The following is a 27,568-nucleotide window of genomic DNA, read 5'->3' on the forward strand; positions in this document are numbered from 1 at the left end:
AAGATTGAAATAAAAGAGACAACAGCTGTGAGTGAGTCAGAGGAGGTAGAGGGAGACATCGAAGTAACCTATGGATTCAGGCCTCATGAGCAAGAGCGGCCACTAACACACAAAGAGACTACTGCAGAGCTTCTAGACCCAGAGCCAGTAGAGGATGAAATGGCAAAAGGCCAGAACACTGAATCAACAAATGATGTAGTGACTGATGATGCATTGTCCACTGAAAGAGAATGTGAGAGTCTGGAGGACACCACAGGATCAGACCAGAGTATGGACGAGCAAGAGGAGCATGAGACTGGGAGGCCACGCAGAGAAAGGAGACCAACAAGAAGGTTTACATACGAGCGTCCCGGAGAGCCTTCACTAGTCAGCATCAATCAGGTGATGTTGGAAGGAGAGTTGGGAATGAGGTGGCTCTGTAGGCCTTTGGAGATCGGGCCCATAGTAACAACAACAGTTCTCAACCCGGAACTGTCCGCCAGAGACCGTTTGCTACTGGAAGCCGGGGTTCCTGGACAGCCAATGACCACATGGACGGTGGGGCAGCCATGGTCCATGACCACATGGACCATGTGGGGCTGTTGTGCAGTCGTGGCCCGCAGAACCACTATGGACTGTTACGCAGCAGTCATGGTCCCAGGGACCATTTACAGCTGCTGAGCAGTCATTGCCTAAAAGACTAATATGGACTGTTGAGCAGCCATGGCTACAAGGACCATATTGGTCTGTTTACCAGTCATGAACTTAAATGACTGTAATGGACTGTTGACCATGGATTACAGAACTGCATAATTGACTAATTGAATATGCTATCTACAGACAGCCAATGCCCTCAAGGACTGTTTATCTGCCATGGTCCCAGGGACCATGTTTGGCTGTTGGGCAGCTGCAGCCCAAAGGACAATGCTGGACTGTTAAGCAGCCACAGTCCTAGAGATTTTGAAAAAAAAAAATGTCTGGGCAGTAAAAGCCCAAAGGACTACGATAGACGGTTTTGGGCCATGGCCCTGACTTGGGACTATGACTGCTTGGGGCCTAAGTGGTTCCTGAGTTTCTGTGACAGCAGCAGGAAATGGACATTGTAACAAGTTTGTATGCACATTGTGAAAAAAAAAAAACAAGTCACAATTGTAAATCTCGAGGGCGCCATTTCTTTTAGTGGGGGCGAGTGTAGCAACCGCAAATATTGTTTTTGTTAAAAATGTTGATTGTTCATGACAGTAGAAATGGTAAAATTACAAATAGTAGAATGGATTAGGAAAAGAAAGATTACTAACCTGTATAAATAATAGAACAAGGTTAAACTATTTATTTTTGAAAAGTACTTTCTGACCTATGACCTCTATGGGAACGTCAACTGTGCTTCACTCCTGCGCTATTCAGATGCATAGCTGATGGAGATTGGAGTGAGCACGATTTATTCACCTGTTGCCATTTTCATATATGTTCACAGGTAAGGGGCTTGAAACCATGTTAGAAGTCAATAGTAAGTAGATAACTAGATGAGATACAGATAAATACTCATGGTTGTTTTGGTTGTTGCTATATTTTGAGTTTAATGCGGGTGGGAAATGCACTGTGTTGACGTGACTAAGTGAGATTAGACGGTAAGGAATATGTTGTTACCAGCGTGTCCGCTAGCATGTAATATCTTCTAGAAGCAGGTATAGGCTCTGTGTACTACTATTGTGAGGTTTCACTCTTTCTCTTATGTTATTACCATTTCTGTTACAATTTGTATAAATGATTAATGAGTGTCCTGTATAGAAAATGTGAATAAGCTCGCCTGAGTTCGCTGCTAAGCTTGCTATTCCAGTAGACTAGCCCACTATTAACGTTACTTGAAGCTACAACAGTAGCAACGTGGTGTGTGTTATAAGTGCCATGTAGCTTACACTCGCACTACACGTGCAGGCCCACGCACACACAGACACGGTGCACAATGATGTTATGATGTTTGACTGTTTTCTTTATGTCTCGGATAAGGGCATTAATAACTAGGCTACTGTAAGATGTTAGTGTAAATGATACAATGCATAGCGTTACGATGCAAGGGGATGATTTGGATGACTGTACTGAACTTATCAGGTCTAGTACCTTTGTTCTACACACACACGCAGTCACCTGTGTGCACTCATACATGTGCACGTGTGTGCACATACACACACACGCAGGCACACACACACACACACACTCACACCCACACAGTCTAATGACAGATATGCAGTTTAGTTATGTGTTTGTAGGATTGCATATGTTATGATTCAGATGCATAGCTGATGGAGATTGGAGTGAGCACGATTTATTCACCTGTTGCCATTTTTATATATGTTCACAGAATAAAAGAAGTAAATGTGTTGCCGCCTCCTGTGAGTCATCCTTGGGGTAAAAGTGTAACACATCTACAATTGCAAATATCTACAGCCTATGACGCAAATTGAATAGCCATGTCCGGTATACGGATGTCTGCTTTAGTTGACTAGATTTTAAGCTCAAGCTGAAGGGATGGTGTCCGTTGATGTTTGTGCTAAAAAGCTGATTCATGTCCCTTGCATTTTTCAACTGCGAGGTCCATGGCAGGCGCCCCACAGAAATGTTTCATTTTGTGAGTGAGATGTCCACGCTGTCCCCTCTGTGACGCGTTCGCCCCCCAGTTTCAGAGCTATTCTAATTGCAAAATTGCACATAGGGCCGTGACTGTAGTCAACAAACTAGATCCTAATAGAAAACTGTTAGCTTTCCTGGCTAAATGGTATAAGTTAGGTCTATTACACAACATAAATTGTGCTAGCGACCCACATAAAATCTCCTGCGACCCACCCGTGGGTCGCGACCCAGTCTTTGGGAACCAATGCTCTACAATATCTAGAATGGGCTGATAGACATTAAAGGTGCTCTAAGCGATGCTGGGTAACGTCACTTTTGTTGACTTTCAAACAAAACAGAGAGCTAGCTCGATACTTCCTCCCCCTCCCTTCCGTGCTGCTGCATGGAATTGAAACTCTCCTAAACGCGCATCTCGTCTGTGATTTGCTGGGACAGTTTGTTATGTTTTAATGGGCTAGGTTTGCCCAGGTTGTTTTTGTTGCCGTTTGCCAGTGTATTCAGGACACAGACAGCTATCGGTTGGTTAGGTGATGTTTGTAGTAAGTGACATAAAATGTTTCAGCCTAAAAAACGCATGGCATCGCTTAGAGCACCTTTAATACTGAAAATGTATGTAAATATACCATAGGTAAGCCCAACACTGTAATGCTGTTTAGATATCAGACTTAAAACCTTAAGGCATTACTGTAATAAGAGACTACAATGACTACATAAATTAAGAAATCTGATCATATTTTGCTGAAAATATTCATTTGATTTTGTGGAATAAATCATATCCTACCTTGTTGGTTAGTCAGAGCCACAGAGGCCAATAGAAAGATCCACAGGCAGCCCTCCATCTTCATCTTCCCCAGCAGAAGCTCTGAGTTTGGGGCTCAGCAGACAGCACAACCCTCACCTCTGCTCTCCCAGACTCACTGATACAGCCAAGACCCTATGCATATCCCTGAGCCGCCAAACACACTTGATGTGACCATATTAGCAAAGAGATAGGGAATCACATTTCAGTGACAAATCAGAAAGCACTGTTAAGACTGCGCTCCATATATGTCAAACTGGTAGTGAGCAGAGAGAGAGAGAGAGCAGAGAGAGTGTCTCTACAGTCAGCCCACCCCCTGTGAATCCTCATCATTGAAGTCACACAGACGCATCCTTGTGGTCAGGAAGTCACTGCACCTACCAAAGATTTGTGCTTGTTGGAGGGGGGGTGCAGGTGGCATTCGGTGTGTAAACAGGAGCTGATGCTCCTGCCAAAGCCAAACCGTCTCAGTCAATAACCTCAAACATGATCAACACAAGCTTCAGAATAGTTTTGAAAAGAATATAGATATTTTAATAAAATGCCTTTTAATATAGATAGATTATGTCTAATATGTCATATAGATAATATGTCTATTAATATAGATATTTTAATAAAATGCGTCAGCCAAATGTAATGTAATTTTAGCATGAGAAAGCATGTAAAAGAATGAGTGCATCCTTATTTACAGTCTAATCTTTTTTCCAAAGTGTGTTTAGTGATAATGACAGCAATAAGGTCTAAGGAACATTGCACGGCCTCGCCCAGCGCTCGCCTAGCAGAGTGCAAAAGTCCTTGTAAATGCGTATGTGACATCCCGCCTTGGCTACTGTAATTTCATCTTGTCTGGAATCCCTAATAAGCTACTCCATCGGCTCCAACTGATTCAGAATTCTGCAACAAGGATTATAATAGGATCCAAATCCACTAGCCATTATGCAACTGCACTGGCTTCCAGTTGCCTACAGAATACGTTTCAAAGTCCTGCTCCTGGCATACAAGGCCCTACTCAATTATACCCCCACCTACCTCACTGATCTCCTGGAATTTTACACCCCTGCCTGCTCACTGAGATCCTCCTCAGCAGGCCTACTGCATGTCCCTAGTGTGAACCTTAGCAGAGAGAGAGAGGGCTTTCAGCTACACTGCCCCCAAGCTGTGGAATTCACTGCCAGACTACATCAGACACTCAATTAAAAACAGACTTAAAACCTATCTCTTCAAGATGGCTTATGGACAGACTGACGGACAAACTCCACTCTTGCAATTGGCCTAATCCATGGGTCGGCAACAGGCGGCCCACAGGCCAAAGTTGGCCCCACCAGCAATATTATTTGTCCGATTTTTTAAAATCCTATAGCCTATTTACCAATCAGACCACGTGTGCTTAAACAAATATGAGAAAGAACACCAGACGCACTATGATCCGGTCCTTTGATCCCTGATCCTCTGCTAGCACAGATTGTGCTTTCATGCCTCTGTCTGGAGCTGATATATCCTACAGGCCACCTTGAAGCGACAGCATTGTTGCAGATCAGACACACAGGCTTTGCATCTGTGAAACCGGCTAAGATGAACGCACACTAGTCTTTCCAATACTTTTTATAGGCTCTACTTTAAATAAATTGTCATGTCAGGAGGTGGGTCAACCAAGTATTTAAGAATAAAAGTAAGATAGACTATCCAAAGTAGTAGCCTAATTAAAATGCAGTGTTTCCCACATCATTGAATTCTATTTGGTAGGTTTGCAGAATTAACTTCAATGCAATAGTTTTTAACAAATTAGCGAGGCGTGGTTATGATGCTGACCAGATTTCAGTACAATTTAGTAGAACCTGGAAAATCATTGTGTGGTGGTCAATGTTGATGTTGTGGTGGGCTGCCACAAATAAGTCAATGTATGGGAAACACTGAAATAAACAAGGCTCCGTGTTAAACAGTCTATCATTGCTAAAATTATTATAGCCTAGGCTACACATTTACTATTCATGATATTGAAAGGGGAGATAAAACAGAGTTAATCAAGAGCATTTTTTTCAAGAGTTATTTTTATCCATTCTCTGTGTAGATGCGTGTTGACTAGCAGCCCATCCACTGCAGCGGCATTTAAATATTAGCCCATCCTCTGGCCCGCCATCTATTGGTTAAGTAAAAAAAACTGGCCTGTGCCCAAATTTACTTGCCCACCCCTGGCCTAATCCATTTTATATTCAATGCCTCAGAATGTTAGCCTGGGTGTTCCCATGCTGCCTTGCGCGCGATTTGATTCACGCTGCTAAGGCAGCCTGGAGACCATGGAGCAAATTTTCGCCTGAGATAGGCGACCAATCACAGAACAAGGGGGAAAGCAAGACAATGATGAGCTATGCACAGACGCATTTGATAGACATCCGTGGCACCCAATAAACGGATCTGGGCATTTTTTTCAAATATGAGAAAATGAACGTTTGGTTCCCAGACCACGTCTCATTGAGAAGTGGAGGCGCTAGCCAGGCTATCAGAATGTGTGGACTTTTACACATTATGCAATACTGAATGAGGGACAGAGACCCTTGTAATGTCATGTATCATCCACTGAGGAGCGCAAATTAATCTAAAAATAGTCTAGAGATACCATCTATGCATGGAGCTATAACTATGTGAAATTGTATACATATAAATAATTCCTTACGCATACATAGATGTGATGTGATCACATATTTTGTATTACATTATTAACACTGATAACCTTGTTTGCAGAACACACGGTTAGTATTAGCAGTGATGATGTGCAGCACTTCAGCAGTATTTATAAATAAGCGACGGTCATATAGGTTTAGTCATGGTTTGTTTTTTCCAGATTTGTTCTTTTTTCTTCAGTAATTTTGTGTTAATGATTTCCAAGACTTGAAAGACCGGGTGCACAAAAACACAGAACCATTGATTTTTGTTTTGATACGTCACCCACCGGCCGCACCGGGCTCCCCGAAATGAGGGTAAAGGCCGGATACGGTTTTCTGTGAATATCTCGAGAACCGTAGGGCCTAGGATGACCAACTTTTTTTCATATGTTGGTCTCAAGGGGCCATGTAAACCCATCCCATATCCACTCATTTGAGGTATAGTGCCATCTGAAAAGCAAAAACGAGGTGTTGTGATCGAAGGTCTCTTTGGCCGACATGTTCGAAACTGCACGAAATTTGAAGAGTGGGATCATGATGAAACTCTGAATGCATGCTAAGTTTCGTGGAATTCCATTCATGGGGGCCATATCAGCTATATGCACACACACACCAGGGGCGGAGCCAGACATTGTAAACATTCGGGGCTTAGCCCATTTAATTATTTTTTTAAATAACCCCCTAAATAATGACTTCTAGTGAATTTTGTGTAAACTAATGGACACATTGAGACTTAAAAAATGTGAAACTAACATTCAACAGATTCAAGGTATCTGACTGGCACCGCACAACACTGTGTAAAATTATAGTTTTGGGTCTTTCAAGAGGCAATATCTGTTCATATCTGTTTAGCATGTACTTAGTTAATTAAGCGTTTCTTATGGTTTGTATATTATAGTATTTGTTTATTTTCATTAGGCTATTGTTTGATATGACATTATTGTTTATTATTGCTATTCTCCTTCTTCCTCTTCCCTGATCTCATCTGTGTGACAAATATATAGAATATCTTATACTATAATATACATAAAATTATGATATAATTACAGTATGGCCAGTCATCATGATACAAGGGTATTTTAGAAGGAATGCATTATCATCTTGACATAGGCGTTTCTAAATTATATTAATTTTGTAATTTAGCAAGATTATTCATAGGTTTCATCAGGCCCCTTTACACAGGTGCATAAAATCAAGCACCTAGATTATGAATGCAGACTGCATGGTGCTTGATTAACACACTTATGGAAAGGGCCCTTTCCTCTCAATCTATCATTGTAATGTTTTTTTTTTAGTTAATAATTAGTTAGGCAGCCAAAACAACATAACATGACTTTTATATTTATGTGGACTCTTGGATTATAAGATCTGTGGTGGTGGATAGGATATCAACAAGGTTTTAAGGTAGGCTAACAGTTAACATTATTTTGTGCAACATATGACACTGAAAAGTTGACATGGGCAGATAGCAGCTAACTGTTAATGGGTTTTTCTGACATTTCAAAACAGTGTAGCCTAATTTATTACAAGACGAGGATCACTTTGTTTTGGGAGCTGGAATTTCTTATTCTGCAGTAGGCTTAGCTAGCCTATGAGAGTATTGAATTTGCCTTTTCCGCCGACGAACGAGGACATTTAACGTTAACGTTAAAAGCAGTGTTAGGGAGCTAGCCAAGTAGCCTAACGTTAGCCTGCCTGACTGAAAGCTCTTAACGTGAAATCACCAACCTGAAACAACACCATCCGTCAGTTCACTGGGCGATGCTGTTGCTTGAACGGAGCTGGGTGGTCTTTTGAAAAACGTTCTAATATCCATAAAGTTTCAACAACATGTACACAAAGTGTTTTATCACAGACTGTTAAAGTGACAGACTTCTGACAGAGGCTTTTTGGAACACCGAGTAGCGTTGTCAAGGCAGCATTTTCACTGGATCTAAACAAATCAATCTAAACATTGAAATCACCATAGCGGATAGCCCAGAGACGTGGCATAGATCATGTAGCAAGTCAAATAATTTTTCAATATTGGGCTTTGAAAATAAGGGATATATTTCCTTAGTAATAGAGCATTTGGTGACATTTATAGAGAAACCGAGGGGGAGTTATATTGGAAATAAGAGTTGCCGGGAATTTAAAACACTAAAAAAAGATTCGGGGCTTTTGAAAAAAGATTCGGGGCTTAAGCCCCGTAAGCCATCCCCTAGCTCCGCCACTGACACACACAAATACACACATACATAAACAAACACACGCATGCACACACACACATTCACGCACAAACACACACACACACACACACTCACACACACACACATAAATACAAACACAGCCCACATGTACATGCACACTCACACGCGCACACATACACACAAGCACTCACAAACATGCACACACACAGGCATGTACAGTACACACTCACACGCATGCAGATACACAGGCACGCACACACGCAGGCACACACGCAAATATAAACACACACACACACACATGCAGGCAAGCAGGCACACGTGCACACACACACACACATACACACACACACACAGATAAACACACACACACACACAGATAAACACACACACACTCACACACACACACACACAGAAGCACACATATACACAAAAACAAATACACACTATGCACACACTCATTTACGTTCACCAAAGTAGGGGATGGAGTAGGAGATGGAGACAAATTGACAAGGTTGATTTATTTTTGCAGAGAGAATATGTAGGACTGGGCGGCGGTCATATTTTGTACCACTTTGTGGTCCATCTAGTTTGTATACATTCCTCAGACATACACAGTCCAAACCTGTATCTCTTAATAGTGAAATAAATAGCTTATACTGCTATAATTCAATTAAATGCAAATTACTATCTGTTCTGCAATTTAAGACTGAGCTAAAGCTTGGGGTACTTCATGACGTACAAGCTTACTGATTTGGTTTTTCAATATACCAGCACTTTGTTAGTATCTTTCACTGAATACAAAATTAATCCCAATGTGATTGGGATACCCAAATAACTACAATAAGTAGCACAACTAACTGGATGTGTGTGACAGATATCCTGGCCTAATACCTGTTTCAAATCAGGGCTCTTTTGCTTCAGCTATGACCCCAGACCCCACTTTTGCCGGCCTAGTTAGATGCGCCTGTCAAGTAGTAGCTGTATTTAAGGTAGAAAGGGACAGCGAGAGCGAGTGAGAGTGTGTCTGCGTCGAGTGCATCAGGACAAATATAGGTAAGAGACAATAGGAAATGTTCCAACATTGTATAGGCCACTAGGAGTGCAAAAGATCCGGGGCTTTAGCCCAGCAATTTTTCTTTTTTTTCGGGTGTCCGGGGGTTTCTCCCACGAGAAATTTGGAAAATTGTGCTGTTAAAGACGCAATTTCAACAATGTTTGAGAAGGAAAGGAAGGCCAATCGTTCGGGTCCTCATCATCATATTTTAATAACTAATAAAGCTAATTTTCCCTCACTAGACCTAGGCCTACTGAGTATATGGTATTTAGGGGGCATTAAGAGAAAAAAATTGGCATTTAACAGAGACCTCACACCCAAACAATTTTTTATGCCTGTGATGTGATGAACAAATGCATCATTTTCAGGTGCTACTCTAATCACTAACTGTAAATTGATTAATCCAACTTCTTGTTCAATTTTCAGTTTGCATGGAAATCATTGGTATGTTTGCATTGGACTACTTGTGGCTAGCCTGGCTCTTCCACTCGGTTTATACCCTATGGTAGCTTGCAGTGTTAAAAAAAAGCCTGTTGACTACTGTACTAGCAGACTTAATGGGACAAGTTCATGGAAAACAAATGCTTATGAAGAATGTGATTCGATCCCACAGAGCTGGTAGGATACGTAAGTAAGTTTATCTCTTAAGTTATCCAAATGAAGCTAGTTTGTAACTCAGACCATTAATTCAAAGCTAGAACTGGCTGCTTTTTTCAAAAACCTGAGCTGATGGAAGTATCAGGGGTTGGGGAGATGATGTCTCACTCTCAACCTCTTCTTGTGCTGGCTGTTTTTCCCCCCTAAAAAACGTTCTTGTATCCATATTAACTAACTATACGCTGCAATATTGGACTATTAAACTGTAGACGGGCTCTGGTAATATCAGTTCTACAGAGATTGGTAGAATAGAACACTGATTTGCCATAAATTATTCCGACTCCATAAGGAACGGCAGGTCAGTGTTAGTAACAATGCAAACAGCCTCTAAATCCACTTTAACTACTTTGTAAATAAACATCACCTAAATATCTCTGAAGTGTACTGAATCTATTTTTATTACAATTGAAACACAGACATAAACACGCCCACACACACGTAAACAACCTGAAGAAGCTACATTTATTTTTTGCAGATATGAACTAAGCGGAAGTCATATTTTGTACCGCTATGCGGTACATCTAGTTACATTTCATTGCATTTCATTCACACTGCATTTATAATACCAGTCATGTAGTACCATCTCAATATGGTAATAATGGAGTTTACTGTATGTTTGTAAATGTAATGATTTAATAATGAATTAGTTAATGACATTTCAAATTAGTGGTTGCTTTCCTGAACAGATTACTCCAGCATCTTCACCATGTACACAGTCACTGCTACCCCACCCCTGGTGGCCACAGTTCTTCAGTGTGGACTCTGATCCCTCACAGCTCACTTCATCCATCCACATGGTCCCTGATCCTTCTCCAAAGTGAGCACTACCCAGAACCTGTACAGCATCACCACAGTCCAGCTCTCTACACACCACTGCAGCATCAGTCATATCCCAACTATCATCACACACGGTGCCCCACTCTCCTGCATGATACACCTCCACTCTCCCAGAGCATCGACTGCCTCCATTCGCCAACCTCACTACATCTGTGGGATTGAGAAGACAGTGACACATTGTTGACTGGCTCAGAGAAATATCAAAAGAATACTGATAAACAATTGTCTGTAATGTTTACATTTTTATTATTAGATTACCATTACAGACCAATCCAACATCGTGCTTGTGAGAGCAGTTGTATGAGGGTGTAGGAGATGTTGAGCAGAGTTGAATCTGAGTCTCGTTGCCTCCACACTGGATCTCCTCTGACCACACCTGGCCCTCTCCCTCTCCAAATGCAGCTGCTCCCAGCACCTCTACAGGAGCCCCACAGCCCAGCTGTCGACACACAACCTCTGCATCCTGCTGGTCAAATGTGGTACTACATACAGTGTGTCTGGTCTCCTTATGAAGCAGCTCCACTCTCCCAGAGCAGTGAGAACGGCCCACCAGTTGGACTCCTGCTTGGTATGAGTACATTTACAATACTAATGTGTAGCTAAGAATAGCATGCATATTTACATTTGTTCTGTGTGTGTGTTTTTATTTAAATTACCCTATCACTTCGCACAACAGCATATTTTTAATATGTTGTAATATTATGATAATGTGATGTGTAATCAGGCATATGATTTACTAAACTATCATTGTTTTCAGTTAGCACACCTGAGCAGATGACTCCTGCATCCTGATGATGACTACAGTTTTCTGCACCCCATCTTTGTGGCATGCAGTCCTTCAATGTTGACTCAGACCCCATACACTCCACATCACTCATCCAAATTCCTCCTGAGCCCTGTTCAAACTGAGCACCTTTGAGAGCTTCTACAGCCTCTCCACAGCCCAGCTCTCTACACACCACTGCAGCATCATGCAGGTCCCATCCGTTATCACACACTGTGCCCCACTGTCCTCTGTGTGGAACTTCAACTCTTCCAGAACAGCGACTGCTGCCATTCACCAACCTCACAGCAGCTAGAGGGATTTTATACGTAGATGGTAATGTATTGAGGATTCTTAAATATGGAGTGTGTTATCAAGAATCAAATAATAATATATTTTATTTGTACCTCTGCAGATCAGTCCTATATCATTTTCATGTGAGCAGTTGAGTTTCAGAGAAGATGTTGGGCAGAGTTGAATCTGAGTCTCGTTGCCTTCACACTGGATCTCCTCTGACCACACCTGGCCCTCTCCCTCTCCAAATGCAGCTGCTCCCAGCACCACTACAGGAGCCCCACAGTCCAGCTGTCGACACACAACCTCTGCATCCTGCTGGTCAAATGTGGTACTGCATACAGTGTGTTTGGTGTCCTTATGAAGCAGCTCCACTCTCCCAGAGCAGTAAGAATGGCCCACCAGTTGGACTCCTGCAATTGCCCATTATTTATTTATGTATTCATTTGGCTCACACTTTTATCCAAAGCAACTTACACATGTCAATTGTTACAGGGGCTAGTCTTCTCAGAGCAACCCGGGGTTAAGTGCCTTGCTCAAGGGCACAGCGGTGACAGAGGGGAGTTGAACCCACAACTTTTCTGGCTACGGCTCTTTAGCCATTATGCTACTACCACCCCATTTATTGGTATGAGTACATTTATGATAGTAATGCGTAGCTATAAATAGAATGCATATTTAAATTTCATCTGAGTAGGTTTATTCAAATTTGCCTATCACTTTGCACAATGGCATAATTAAAAAAAATGTAGTTATATTATGTTAATGGACATGTGTAATAAGTACTGCAATGAATTCTATGATGATAAGTCCTGTTATAAAACGGATAGTTCCGGTCCTTGATTATGATTGGTTGAATCGTGTTCGATGCCGTTGTATATTTTCCTGATAGCACAGCTGAGACCGCATTTCGTTCTATATTAATGCGTTTAGAATGCACAACAGTTAATAACAGTGTATCAAAGTTGCTGAGCAACAATTCCGATAAGAATCTACTAGCTTTGGAACTATTTTATGGGGACTCCGCGAAAGAATGGACATTTGTAGATGAAATAGCTATTAAATTTCATGATTATTTGTTTATTTTGTATACATTTTTAATGTCCTATATGTGGTAGCCGTTTTCTAAAAGCAATAAGCCCGAGAGGCCGTTCTATATCGTGAATATAGCACAGCTAAGGGTTGTTTAACAGCACTCAGCTTCGCTTCGCTCGCTTCGTACCTAACAACACTCCTCAGCTGTGCTATATTCACGTTATAGAACGGCCTCTCGGGGCTTATTACTTAAATATTTATTCATTTGGCTCACACTTTTATCCAAAGCAACTTACACAACAGTTGTTACAGGGGCGAGTCTCCCCAAAGTCACCGAGAGTCAAGGGTACAACAGTGGCAGCAGGGAGTTTAGCCAACATTGTTTTTCTGGCTACAGCTCTTTAGCCATTACACTACCAACGCCCCATTTATTGGTATGAGTACATTTATGATACTTATGTGTAGCTATATGTAGCATGCATTACATTTCATCTGAATAGGTTTATTGAAATGACCCTATCACTTCACACACTGGCATATTTCTAAAAATGTAGTCATATTATGATAATGGACAGGTGTAATAAGGCCTGTGATTAACTAAATTATCAATGCTTTCAGTTAGCCCACCTGAGCAGATGACTCCTGCATCCTGATGATGACCACAGTTTTCTGCACCCCATCTTTGTGCGTTGCAGTTCTTCACTGTTGACTCAGACCCCACACACTCCACTTCACTCATCCAAATTCCTCCTGAGCCCTGTTCAAACTGAGCACCTTTGATAGCTTCTAAAGCCTCTCCACAGCCCAGCTCTCTACACACCACTGCAGCATCACGCAGGTCCCATCCGTTATCACACACTGTGCCCCACTGTCCTCTGTGTAGAACTTCAACTCTTCCAGAACAGCGACTGCTGCCATTCACCAACCTCACAGCAGCTAGGGTGGGAAAAAAGAGATGATGATATATTGGGACAGTTCTAAAATATGGCAGATTTGTTACCATGAAGCCAATATTTTATTTGTACCTCTGCAGATCAGCCCAATATTGTTCTCATGTGAGCAGTTGTTGTTCATAAGGGATGTGGGGCAGAGTTGAATTTGAGTCTCGTTGCCTCCACACTGGATCTCCTCTGACCACACCTGGCCCTCTCCCTCTCCAAATGCAGCTGCTCCCAGCACCTCTACAGGAGCCCCACAGTCCAGTTCTCGACACACAACCTTTGCATCCTGCCAGTCAAAGGCAGCATAGCACATTGAGGCCCATTTCTCTTTGTGAAACACCTCTACTCTCCCGGAGCAGGGGTTGGATCCATTAGATAGCCTGGGTACTCGGCCTGAAGTTCAAAGAAAGCCAATAATACAAACTTCATCACCATGTATTAAACACAAACAATACATCAGACATACAGTAGTACTGTAGCTGCCTGGTAGTAACTTGAGCTAGGTAGAACCGGTTGTTTTTTTTTAGTTTTTTTTCCCTACCGACACTACTCGGTGACCTTGAAAAACAAAGATCTATGTGAAAATTCTCCTTTAAGTTCAGGACTGTTTTGATATCTAGTCTTTAAAACATAGCCTACATGAGTATATTGAGACATTTTGTCTAACATTAGTGAGCTAACATTTGTCGCACTTCACACCCAAAAAGCCATCTGTGTGGACCAGTGTGCTCAGCTGGAGTAGTAGTGGTGAAGGTAGAGAAGGTACAGACCCATGTACAAACTAGATGTACCGCAAAGCGGTACAACATATGGCCCATGTACAAACACAATTATACAGGAGTCATACTTGTCACTTGCAAGATGAATCTATGGTAAAGAGATTAATTTGATATTGAAATGAAACACAGGTTATATGATTCCTTTCATGTGAAAGTGGACATAATTATGAATGTTATTGGGCCTGACAACCATATCATATTATACAAGCTTAATGAACTTATATGACTTCAGGCAGTCCAGGTGAAAACATAGTTGATGTACTACAATAGTTCAAACAGTTGTAGCGTGACTTTACAATGTGAAGATGTGATAATAATTAATAATCAAACTCATGATTTACTATTAAAAGATTTTTAGTCATATAACTGCTTAAATCCAGCTTGCTCTAAAACAAATAAAAATGTGTAAATGCTGCAAGATAATGATAGACAACCAGTGTGAAACAAGTTAGACTTATAATGTTTAAAAACTTAGAAGCTTAGAATTGAAGTGTGTTTTCATAATTAAAAGCATAAATTGTTTTTTGCTAGAATAATCTGTTATGTCAAAGAGAAGGAGAGACGCCGGTGCAGCTCAGATGTCTTCTTAATTTTAATTTATTTGATACAAGGTGCAGAACAAGACTAACGTTTCGATGTAGTCACATCTTCATCAGAGTCCCAGAGAAAGTCTTGTTCTGCACCTTGTATCAAATAAATTAAAATTAAGAAGACATCTGAGCTGCACCGGCGTCTCTCCTTCTCTTTGAAATATCTGTCCTGGCCTGGTTGCACCGGATTGTTTGACAGAAGCGCGGAGAACCCTCCTTTGTCTAATAATCTGTTATGATTTTGCTTAAACTTAAAGAGTGTTTTTCTTAAATATATAAGAAAGTTTGCTTATGAAACTTAAAATGTTTTGCTACATAAAATGTGTTTGCTTAGATATAAAAAGGTTGTGTTACTGTATGCTAAATGAGATGTGCTTTGAACAAAATGTAAAGACAGAATGTAAGAGCATAATGTACCAGCTGTAAGAAACTGTTTGTCAGCAAAACAAAAAGCTGACTGGCAACTAAACAAAAAAAAAAAAAGCAGAACCAATATTTCATGGCAAGACATAATACCAAACTTGGACATATTCTGCCTGACCGAGAGGTGTATAAAAAGAGAACGGCCCCTTGTTCAGGGTTCTTTGTTCTTCTTTTTCATTTTTCTTCGGGTCGAGCCGCAGAGACTTGAACGCATTTTTCTTTCATTGTATTTTTATTTGTATTTAATAAAAGTCAAAATCCTAACCTTTGGTTAGAGGTTTGTAAAAAGACCGTCTAGCGTTTTCTCGTATTTTTCCGCCTCTCCTGTGTTGCTGAGAACCCCGGATGCCTTGCAATAGGGCCTCCTGCTCCAAAGATTTGACATCGCTCCGGGTAAGTAAGGCGTCCGTTTGAGGGCTACTTTTTAAGACACTGTATATGGGCAAAAAACACACTGCACTGACATACACAGGAGTAGCGAACTCAGCCAGGCATTTGGGAAGGAAAGTCCTATGCTCCAGGGCAGACAAAAAAACAAAAAGGCTTTGTTAGCAAATTTATTTGGCGCGACAAATTGTTTGTGAAGCTAAAGTCTAGGACCCGTTGTGGTCTAAATGCACATCACACACCCAAGCGAGGATACGGAAATCTGCCTGATAAATACAAGTGTATTTATAGATAGAATCTAAATTGTTATAGATCCTTTGTAGTCAATTGAAGTTCTTATATGTTACCAGAACTGTCATTTAAAGGAGCTTTAATTTAATTTTGACAAGAATCCCCAAATAATAGGGTAGTTGATTTTCTCTCAAATCTGGACAGGCAGACGAACGTCCGTAGTGAGTTTCTGACCTCTCAGATTTTGATGACAAACAACTCTTGCAAATACAGCTCTGAATTTCTTCCTCTTTTAGTGAAGTTAACCACATTTTGAAGTAAAAGTCGAAGGGAACAGGGAATAGCGACTAAGAGATAGAGAGAGACTCTGAAGTGGTCTATTTTCCTTAGTCCCTAAACCCCAAATTAGGGATTTTGATTCAGATAGGGAGAGCCTCTCCATCAAGTCAATCCTCTTGTACAGCCTAAACCCGTTGAAAAGGGGCCCTCACACCAGACACACACACTGAAAGATACTTCCTCTTTTACCCTGTGATATTCTCACAGTCCGAAGACGAGCGCACCCACACCTACAGGAGTAGCGATCTCTACTGTGTTACGGGAGCCCCGTAGACACCAGAGTGGACACAAAACGCAGAAAATCAAAAGTAAAGAACGAAACGCTTGCAAACTTGATTTGAAAAGTAGGCAACGATTGCCAAATCTACAGGTACAAACAATAAAAAATAACTAACACAGGCTATGCAACAACCTGACTTGTCCTTTGATTCCCATTTCTTTTCTCCAAGACCCAGAATGTCCTACCTTTGCTCCTATAGAACTGGCTCACAATGTTCTATTTGCCCTTTTCTCTGACTCAAAATATTTATTTATTTGACCTTTATTTAACCAGGTGAAACCCATTAAGACCTTCGGCCTCTTTTGCAAGGGAACCCTGACATGACATGACATAGGATGAGAATTTAGAAAAATGAATAATTTATTGCACGATTATATAGTGGTAAATTCATACATGCTGCATTACATCTCAACATGCTTGGCGCCTGTTACGAGTATGTAGTTGAACACATGGGGATTACCTGGGGCTCTTATATATATTGTCCATATATTCAGAGAGCATAAGATGTGTTGGGACCATATACACTCAATGTAGGAAATTACTCTATGCTCTGCCTGAGAACATGAGATTCATGGTAAAGCATCATCTCCCAAATTGGTGACGGTGGACAATGTGTCCTGCATAAGATTCAACCCCAAGGTGCATCGCACACATGGTTGGTTGTCATGAACACAAACCTACAACCTAGCACAAGCAGGATACTGACATGTCCCTAGTGTCTGGCTGTGGTGGGCGTGCTCATCTAGCTGATGCTACACAATAGAGCCCTGATAATATGACGTATTTCTATCAGGGTGGCCCACGCATGGTTAACAGTCATGAACACAAGCTGATAGTCTAGCACAATCAGCGTGCTGATGTTTATCTAGAGCCCAGCTGTGGATGGCATGCCTAGTTAGATGCGCCTGTCAAGTAGTTGTAGCTGTATTTAAGGTAGAAAGGGACAGCGAGAGCGAGTGAGAGTGTGTCTGCGTCGAGTGCATCAGGACAAATATAGGTAAGAGACAATAGGAAATGTTTCAACATTGTATAGGCCACTAGGAGTGCAAAAGATCCGGGGCTTTAGCCCAGCAATTTTTCTTTTTTTACGGGTGTCCGGGGGTGTCCCCGAGAAATTTTGAAAATTGGGCTGTTAAAGATGCAATTTCAACATAGTTTGAGAATGAAAAGGAAGGACAATCGTTTGGGTCCTCATCATCATATTTTAATAACTAATAAAGCTAATTTTCCCTCACTAGACCTAGGCCTACTGAGTAAATGGTATTTAGGGGGCATTAAAGGAACACGCCACCCAATGTCAGTAGTAATATATGTTCTTACCTTAACTTTCACAAGTTGAGTCATACCTCTCCCGTGTCCGTACGTGCACTCAAACGCTCTGGTGCGCGGCTGGACTGTGTTAGCATGTTGCTATGCTAGCGGGCTTTGACGGCAACTAAGCGTAGAAGTAATCAAAAACATCCACGTTTTACCGACTTAAATACAGTTGCACGAGTAGTTGATAGAAATGCTACGGCCACGCAACGTGAAACGTGGCGATTTTCCAAGCGAATAAACCGGAGAACTACAATGTGTGGCGCAATAGCACTTGGGAGTACTTCGACCTAGCGTAGTAGTATTGTTAACACCTAATTGTAGATCCTATCCACCACAGAGTTTAGAATCCATGCTGGATCGACCCTCAGCCTCTCCCTCCCCTCTGAGCGAGAGAGAGGCACACACACTAGAGATGCGCTGATGGGCTATTATTTCAACTATAACTGCATAGCAAAACTTATCATCCATCAGCCATCCATCAACACCAAAGTTTTTTGACCAATTTTCGAAACGGCACCCGCCCACCATCCGCTGGTTGTTTTAATGTAGGCTATATGGGTGATGCAGCGCTGCTGACGTGAGGCTAGAAAGCCCTTGCCTGTTCTAGGAAGACTGATCCAATGTAGCAAATATATTAAAAGGCTAAAGTCGTACATTGGCTATGTTGTAGCCTATCCCCAGAATATCAGCAGCAAACTCAGTCTCTGTCTCGCAAAACAGTCTCTAAATAAAACGCACATCGGCCTGTTGCCTTTTCTGCCAGCTTGTGAAAATATATCGTCCAAAATGCTTGATTGCATTGCATTCTCCACATTTTTAGCTACATTTTCATGTACCACATCAGCATTTTTGTTTAGTGAATCTTTTGTAAATTGCTTTACAATTACCGTCGGGCCTATAGGCCTATTGCCTGGCTTGCCTCAGCTTCGGTCACGTCCTTTTACAATTTTATCATTGTAATAAAAAACGCAATTTGCCACATAATTTCAACATGCTCCTGGCCTACTAATTAATGCCTATTGTACTTTATTTTTTGCAAAAAGAAAGAAATCCTTGATAAAATAACAAGTCATTCACATTATAGGCTACTTTACACACTGTTATGTCAGGGTGACTGAAAGCCTGTTCTGAAGACTCCCATTCATTTTGACTACACGAGCGCGTCTTTTTCAGACAGACAGCGCAATTCATTTTAAAGCAATTTACAAAAGATTCACTGAACAAAAATGCTGATGTGGTACATGAAAATGTAGCTAAAAATGTGGAGAATGCAATGCAATCAAGCATTTTGGACGATATATTGTCACAAGCTGGCAGTATAGGCAACAGGCCGATGTGCGTTTTATTTGGAGACTGTTTTGCGAGACAGAGACTGAGTTTGCTGCTGATATTCTGGGGATAGGCTACAACATAGCCAATGTACGACTTTAGCCTTTTAATATATTTGCTGCATTGGATCAGTCTTCCTAGAACAGGCAAGGGCTTTCTAGCCTCACGTCAGCAGCGCTGCATCACCCCCTACATTAAAACAACCAGCGGATGGTGGGCGGGTGCCGTTTCAAAGATTGGTCAAAAAACTTTGGTGTTGATGGATGGCTGATGGATGATAAGTTTTGCTATGCAGTTATGGTTGAAATAATAGCCCATCAGCGCATCTCTAGTGTGTGTGCCTCTCTCTCGCTCAGAGGGGAGGGAGAGGCTGAGGGTCGATCCAGCATGGATTCTAAACTCTGTGGTGGATAGGATCGATCTACAATTAGGTGTTAACAATACTACTACGCTAGGTCGAAGTACTCCCAAGTGCTATTGAGCCACACATTGTAGTTCTCCGGTTTATTCGCTTGGAAAATCGCCACGTTTCATGTTGCGTGGCCGTAGCATTTCTATCAACTACTCGTGCAACTGTATTTAAGTCGGTAAAACGTGGATGTTTTTGATTACTTCTACGCTTAGTTGCCGTCAAAGCCCGCTAGCATAGCAACATGCTAACACAGTCCAGCCGCGCACCAGAGCGTTTGAGTGCACGTACGGACACGGGAGAGGTATGACTCAACTCGTGAAAGTTAAGGTAAGAACATATATTACTACTGACATTGGGTGGCGTGTTCCTTTAAGAGAAAAACATTGGCATTTAACAGAGACCTCACACCCAAACAATTTTTTATGTCCGTGATGTGATGAACGAATGTATCATTTTCAGGTGCTACTCTAATCACTAACTCACTCTCAACCCCTACTTGCGCTGGCTGTTTTTTCCCCCTAGGAAACGTTCTTGTATCCATATTAACTAACTATACGCTGCAATAGTGGACTATTAAACTGTAGACGGGCTCTGGTAATATCAGTTCTACAGAGATTGGTAGAATAGAACACTGATTTGCCATAAATTATTCCGACTCCATAAGGAACGTCAGGTCAGCGTTAGTAACAATGCAAACAGCCTCTAAATCCACTTTAACTACTTTGTAAATAAACATCACCTAAATATCACTGAAGTGTACTGAATCTATTTTTATTACAATTGAAACACAGACATAAACACGCCCACACATGTAAACAACCTGAAGAAGCTAAATTTATTTTTTGCAGATATGAACTAAGCGGAAGTCATATTTTGTACCGCTATGCGGTACATCTAGTTACATTTCATTGCATTTCATTCACACTGCATTTATAATACCAGTCATGTAGTACCATCTTAATATGGTAATAATGGAGTTTACTGTATGTTTGTAAATGTAATGATTTAATAATGAATTAGTTAATGACATTTCAAATTAGTGGTTGCTTACCTGAACAAATGACTCCAGCATCTTCATCATGTCCACAGTTGCTGCTACCCCACCCCTGGTGGCCACAGTTCTTCAGTGTGGACTCTGATCCCTCACAGCTCACTTCATCCATCCACATGGTCCCTGATCCCTCTCCAAAGTGAGCTCCTCCCAGAGCATCTACAGCATCACCACAGCCCAGCTCTCTACACACCACTGCAGCATCAGTCATATCCCAACTATCATCACACACGGTGCCCCACTCTCCTGCATGATACACCTCCACTCTCCCAGAGCATCGACTGCCTCCATTCGCCAACCTCACTACATCTGTGGGATTGAGAAGACAGTGACACATTGTTGACTGGCTCAGAGAAATATCAAAAGAATACTGATAAACAATAGTCTGTAATGTTTACATTTTTATTATTAGATTACCATTACAGACCAATCCAACATCGTGCTTGTGAGAGCAGTTGTATGAGGGTGTAGGAGATGTTGGGCAGAGTTGAATCTGAGTCTCGTTGCCTCCACACTGGATCTCCTCTGACCACATCTGGCCCTCTCCCTCTCCAAATGCAGCTGCTCCCAGCACCTCTACAGGAGCCCCACAGCCCAGCTGTCGACACACAACCTCTGCATCCTGCTGGTCAAATGTGATACTGCATACAGTGTGTCTGGTCTCCTTATGAAGCAGCTCCACTCTCCCAGAGCAGTGAGAACGGCTCACCAGTTGGACTCCTGCTTGGTATGAGTACATTTACAATACTAATGTGTAGCTAAGAATAGCATGCATATTTACATTTGTTCTGTATGTGTGTTTTTATTTAAATTACCCTATCACTTCGCACAACAGCATATTTTTAATATGTTGTAATATTATGATAATGTGATGAGTAATCAGGCATATCATTTACTAAACTATCATTGTTTTCAGTTAGCACACCTGAGCAGATGACTCCTGCATCATGATGATGACTACAGTTTTCTGCACCCCATCTTTGTGCGTTGCAGTCCTTCAATGTTGACTCAGACCCCATACACTCCACATCACTCATCCAAATTCCTCCTGAGCCCTGTTCAAACTGAGCACCTTTGAGAGCTTCTACAGCCTCTCCACAGCCCAGCTCTCTACACACCACTGCAGCATCACGCAGGTCCCATCCGTTATCACACACTGTGCCCCACTGTCCTCTGTGTAGAACTTCAACTCTTCCAGAACAGCGACTGCTGCCATTCACCAACCTCACAGCAGCTAGAGGGATTTTATACGTAGATGGCAATGTATTGAGGATTCTTAAATATGGAGTGTGTTATCAAGAATCAAATAATAATATATTTTATTTGTACCTCTGCAGATCAGTCCTATATCATTTTCATGTGAGCAGTTGAGTTTCAGAGAAGATGTTGGGCAGAGTTGAATCTGAGTCTCGTTGCCTCCACACTGGATCTCCTCTGACCACACCTGGCCCTCTCCCTCTCCAAATGCAGCTGCTCCCAGCACCTCTACAGGAGCCCCACAGTCCAGCTGTCGACACACAACCTCTGCATCCTGCTGGTCAAATGTGGTACTGCATACAGTGTGTTTGGTGTCCTTATGAAGCAGCTCCACTCTCCCAGAGCAGTAAGAATGGCCCACCAGTTGGACTCCTGCAATTGCCCATTATTTATTTATGTATTCATTTGGCTCACACTTTTATCCAAAGCAACTTACACATGGCAATTGTTACAGGGGCTAGTCTCCTCAGAGCAACCCGGGGTTAAGTGCCTTGCTCAAGGGCACAGCGGTGACAGAGGGGAGTTGAACCCACAACTTTTCTGGCTACGGCTCTTTAGCCATTATGCTACTACCGCCCCATTTATTGGTATGAGTACATTTATGATAGTAATGCTTAGCTATAAATAGAATGCATATTTAAATTTCATCTGAGTAGGTTTATTCAAATTTGCCTATCACTTCGCACAATGGCATGTTTTAAAAAATGTAGTTATATTATGATAATGGACATGTGTAATATGTACTGCAATGAATTCTATGATAATAAGTCCTGTTATAAAACGGATAGTTCCGGTCCTTGATTATGATTGGTTGAATCGTGTCCGATGCCGTTGTATATTTTCCCGATAGCACAGCTGAGACCGCATTTTCGTTCTATATTAATGCGTTTATAATGCACAACGGTTAATAACAGTGTATCAAAGTTGCTGAGCAACAATTCCGATAAGAATCTACTAGCGGTGGAACTATTCTATGGGGACTCCGCGGAAGAATGGACATTTGTAGATGAAATAGCTATTAAATTTCATGATTATTTGTTTATTTTGTATCAATTTTTAATGTCCTATATGTGGTAGCCGTTTTCTAAAAGCAATAAGCTCGTGTATCATGAATATAGCACAGCTAAGGGTTGTTTAACGGCACTCAGCTTCGCTTCGCTCGCTTCGTACCTAACAACACTCCTCAGCTGTGCTATATTCACGTTATAGAACGGCCTCTCGGGGCTTATTACTTAAATATTTATTCATTTGGCTCACACTTTTATCCAAAGCAACTTACACAACAGTTGTTACAGGGGCGAGTCTCCCCAAAGTCACCGAGAGTCAAGGGTACAACAGTGGCAGCAGGGAGTTTAGCCAACATTGTTTTTCTGGCTACAGCTCTTTAGCCATTACACTACCAACGCCCCATTTATTGGTATGAGTACATTTATGATACTTATGTGTAGCTATATGTAGCATGCATTACATTTCATCTGAATAGGTTTATTGAAATGACCCTATCACTTCACACACTGGCATATTTCTAAAAATGTAGTCATATTATGAAAATGGACAGGTGTAATAAGGCCTGTGATTAACTAAATTATCAATGCTTTCAGTTAGCCCACCTGAGCAGATGACTCCTGCATCCTGATGATGACTACAGTTTTCTGCACCCCATCTTTGTGCGTTGCAGTTCTTCACTGTTGACTCATACCCCACACACTCCACATCACTCATCCAAATTCCTCCTGAGCCCTGTTCAAACTGAGCACCTTTGAGAGCTTCTATAGCCTCTCCACAGCCCAGCTCTCTACACACCACTGCAGCATCACGCAGGTCCCATCCGTTATCACACACTGTGCCCCACTGTCCTCTGTGTAGAACTTCAACTCTTCCAGAACAGCGACTGCTGCCATTCACCAACCTCACAGCAGCTAGGGTGGGAAAAAAGAGATGATGATATATTGGGACAGTTCTAAAATATGGCAGATTTGTTACCATGAAGCCAATATTTTATTTGTACCTCTGCAGATCAGCCCAATATTGTTCTCATGTGAGCAGTTGTTGTTCATAGGGGATGTGGGGCAGAGTTGAATTTGAGTCTCGTTGCCTCCACACTTGATCTCCTCTGACCACACCTGGCCCTCTCCGTCTCCAAATGCAGCTGCTCCCAGCACCTCTACAGGAGCCCCACAGTCCAGTTCTCGACACACAACCTTTGCATCCTGCCAGTCAAAGGCAGCATCGCACATTGAGGCCCATTTCTCTTTGTGAAACACCTCTACTCTCCCGGAGCAGGGGTTGGATCCATTAGATAGCCTGGGTACTCGGGCTGAAGAAAGCCAATAATACAAACTTCATCACCATGTATTAAACACAAACAATACATCAGACATACAGTTAATATGAACATGGGGAGAGTGTAGTACTGTAGCTGCCTGGCAGTAACTTGAGCTAGGTAGAACCGATTGTTTTTTTTATTTTTTTTCCCTACCGACACTACTCGGTGACCTTGAAAAACAGATCTATGTGAAAATTCTCCTTTAAGTTCAGGACTGTTTTAATATCTAGTCTTTAAAACATAGCCTACATGAGCATATTGAGACATTTTGTCTAACATTAGTGAGCTAACATTTGACGCACTTCACACCCAAACATCCATCTGTGTGGACCAGTGTGCTCAGCTGGAGTAGTAGTGGTGAAGGTAGAGAAGGTACAGACCCATGTACAAACTAGATATACCACAAAGTGGTACAAGATATGGCCCATGTACAAACACAATTATACAGGAGTCATACTTAGTCACTTGCAAGATGAATCTATGGTAAAGAGATTAATTTGATATTGAAATGAAACACAGGTTATATTAAACAGATATTCCTTCCATGTGAAAGTGGACATAATTATGAATGTTATTGGGCCTGACAACCATATCATATCATACAAGCTTAATGAACTTATATGACTTCAGGCAGTCCAGGTGAAAACATAGTTGATGTACTACAATAGTTCAAACAGTAGAACAGAAAACCAAGAGTAAAGAAATAAACGCTTGCAAACTTGATTTAAAAAGTAGGCAACGATTGCCAAATCTACAGGCACAAACAATAAAAAATAACTAGATGTACCGCAGAGCGGTACAAAATATGACCGCCGCCCAGTCCAGCACATTTTTTCCACAAAAATAAATCACGCTGAAAGGCCTATATGACTCTAACTGTCTCACTAAATTGCATTATCCACACTCAATTCTCACTGATATCTGCTAGACAACAAGTACCAAAACATGATTAGTTCATAGATTTCACATGTAAAATTCATTTTATACAACCCCACCTCCATCTTGCCTGTTCATAATTCTGAGAAATTCTTGAATTGTGTGCATGCGTGCATGTACATGTTTATGTTATGTGTGTGTGTGTGTGTGTGTGTGTGTGTGTGTGTGTGTGTGTGTGTGTGTGTGTGTGTGTGCGTGCGTGCTTGTGTGTGTGCCTGCATATGTGCCTGTGCAAGCGTACATATGTCTACTGTGTGAGTATGTGTCATACGTATGATTACTGTGAATGTATGTGTGTGTGTGTGTATCTGTTTGTGCACATGTGTGTACATGAAATGGGTTAACATGACCCCTGGAGGCAAACATACGGAAAAAAATGGTCATCCTAGTCCCTACAGTTCTCAAGATATTCACAGAGAACTGTGTCTGCCCTACCCTCCTTTCGGGGGTCCAGTCCAGCGGGGGGGCTACAGATCAAAACGAAAAACGACGGTTCCATGCTATCCATGTGGGGTTACATGCCCACCAAGTTTCGTGTACCCCGGTCTTTCAGTGTCCCCTGTATCATTGACGGAAATTTGGGCATGCGGGAAAAAAAAATAAAAAAAATAATAATAAAAAAAAAAAATCGGACTAAACCTATATGACCGCCGCTTCGCTGCGCGGCGGTCATAATTAAAACAGGCTATGCAACAACCTGACTTGTCCTTTGATTCCCATTTCTTTTCTCCAAGACCCAGAATCTCCTGCATTTGCTCCTATAGAACTGGCTCACAATGTTCTATTTGCCCTTTTCTGACTCGAAACATTTATTTATTTGACCTTTATTTAACCAGGTGAAACCCATTGAGACCTTCAGCCTCTTTTGCAAGGGAGCCCTGACATGACATGACATGAGAATTTAGAAAAATGCATAATGATTATAAAGTGGTAAATTCATACATGCTGCATTACATCTCAACATGCTTGGCATGGTTGGTTGTCATCAACACAAACCTACAACCTAGCACAAGCAGGATACTGACATGTCCCTAGTGTCTGGCTGTGGTGGGCGTGCTCATCTAGCTGATGCTACACAATAGAGCCCTGATAATATGACGTATTTCTATCAGGGTGGCCCACGCATGGTCAACAGTCATGAACACAAGCTGATAATCTAGCACAATCAGCGTACTGATGTTTATCTAGAGCCCAGCTGTGGATGGCATGCCTGGTGGGAGCAGATGACAAGGAGTCCTGTCAGGCTCTTAGCATCCAGGCTACACTTCTTGGGCGCATTTTAGTTGAGCAGTGGCAACATGCTAGGCAGATACAGGTGTGGTTGTAAAGACGGGGAATGGTCAGTGTAATTGACAGTGTGACTTCTGTGGTCCGCCAAGCCGTGGGCTTTACCGACAGGCTCCATAGTCAGTTGAAGCTCTTGTGATACTGGTGAATCAGTCAGCACCTGCCACTTCAAAGAGTAGAGAGACCATGTAGACTCTGCTCTTGCACTCTGAATAGTTTCAATGACTGAGGGAGGTAGTCCAGTACTCAGCAGTCCCGCCTATTCAGGGACCAGGCCAGGTCCAGGTTTGGGTCGGCCAGTACGGGACAATAAGTATCATTGAGTGGCCCTCTGTCTGCACGCCGTCCAGCAGACTTGAAATGAGCACGAGTGAGGGAAGTGCATAGAGGTGCGTTTGCGGTCAGGTGTGCGCTAATGTATCCAAGCCCAGCGATGGTGTACAAAATCCCTGCTCCTCCCAAAAGGGACGCTGTTCCTTTAAGAGATTTTCCCTTTGCCACGAGGGTTGTGTGTGTGCGCATGTTCTTTCTTTTGGTACGCAATCTGAAGCTGTACAGACGTTACTGCTGGTCAAGCACATTGTTGGAAACTTTGCACTTTATTTTCTGTCCTGTTGTGCGTTGCTGACAATGTAAGTGATGTTTACTATACTTTGCTGACACTGTTAATCTCTTTGGTTATACCTTTATATGTCAGACTGCCATTTAGTAAGTGTAAATGTCTGGAAACATATTAGCATAATTGCCGCAAATGTGTGGAATGTTGCAAATTTAGTATGTCATTTAGT

General features: G+C 41.9%; 1 protein-coding gene across 1 annotated transcript; it reads right to left on the minus strand.

Annotated features, from left to right (window-relative positions):
- Nucleotides 1-377: 377 nt before the first annotated feature.
- On the minus strand, nt 378-26,898 carry LOC143136797 (scavenger receptor cysteine-rich domain-containing protein DMBT1-like). Its single transcript, XM_076297476.1, has 15 exons — nt 26,886-26,898; nt 24,215-24,548; nt 23,842-24,140; nt 22,304-22,603; nt 21,900-22,208; nt 21,392-21,694; nt 21,354-21,359; nt 20,975-21,283; nt 13,921-14,229; nt 13,523-13,831; nt 11,968-12,273; nt 11,570-11,935; nt 11,152-11,364; nt 10,679-10,953; nt 378-614 (listed from the first exon to the last, which is right to left on the minus strand). The coding sequence occupies exons 1-15, from the start codon at nt 26,896-26,898 to the stop codon at nt 378-380; spliced, it is 3,888 nt and encodes a 1,295-aa protein (XP_076153591.1).
- Nucleotides 26,899-27,568: the final 670 nt, after the last annotated feature.

The sequence above is a fragment of the Alosa pseudoharengus genome, unplaced genomic scaffold (genome assembly GCF_046254945.1).
Source record: "Alosa pseudoharengus isolate Yale_2024_CS ecotype anadromous, Long Island Sound unplaced genomic scaffold, YU_APseudo_1.1 YU_APseudo_1.1_scf_20, whole genome shotgun sequence".
NCBI lineage: Eukaryota > Metazoa > Chordata > Actinopteri > Clupeiformes > Clupeidae > Alosa > Alosa pseudoharengus.

What these genes read in the sequence shown, in the direction of transcription:
- LOC143136797 (XM_076297476.1), bottom strand. An exon ending in TATAGGACTGATCTGCAGAG is followed by an intron (nt 22,209 to 22,303) that starts GTACAAATAAAA and finishes AAATCCCTCTAG; the next exon opens with CTGCTGTGAGGTTGGTGAAT. An exon ending in TGCTGGAGTCATTTGTTCAG is followed by an intron (nt 14,230 to 20,974) that starts GTAAGCAACCAC and finishes TTTGAACTTCAG; the next exon opens with GCCGAGTACCCAGGCTATCT.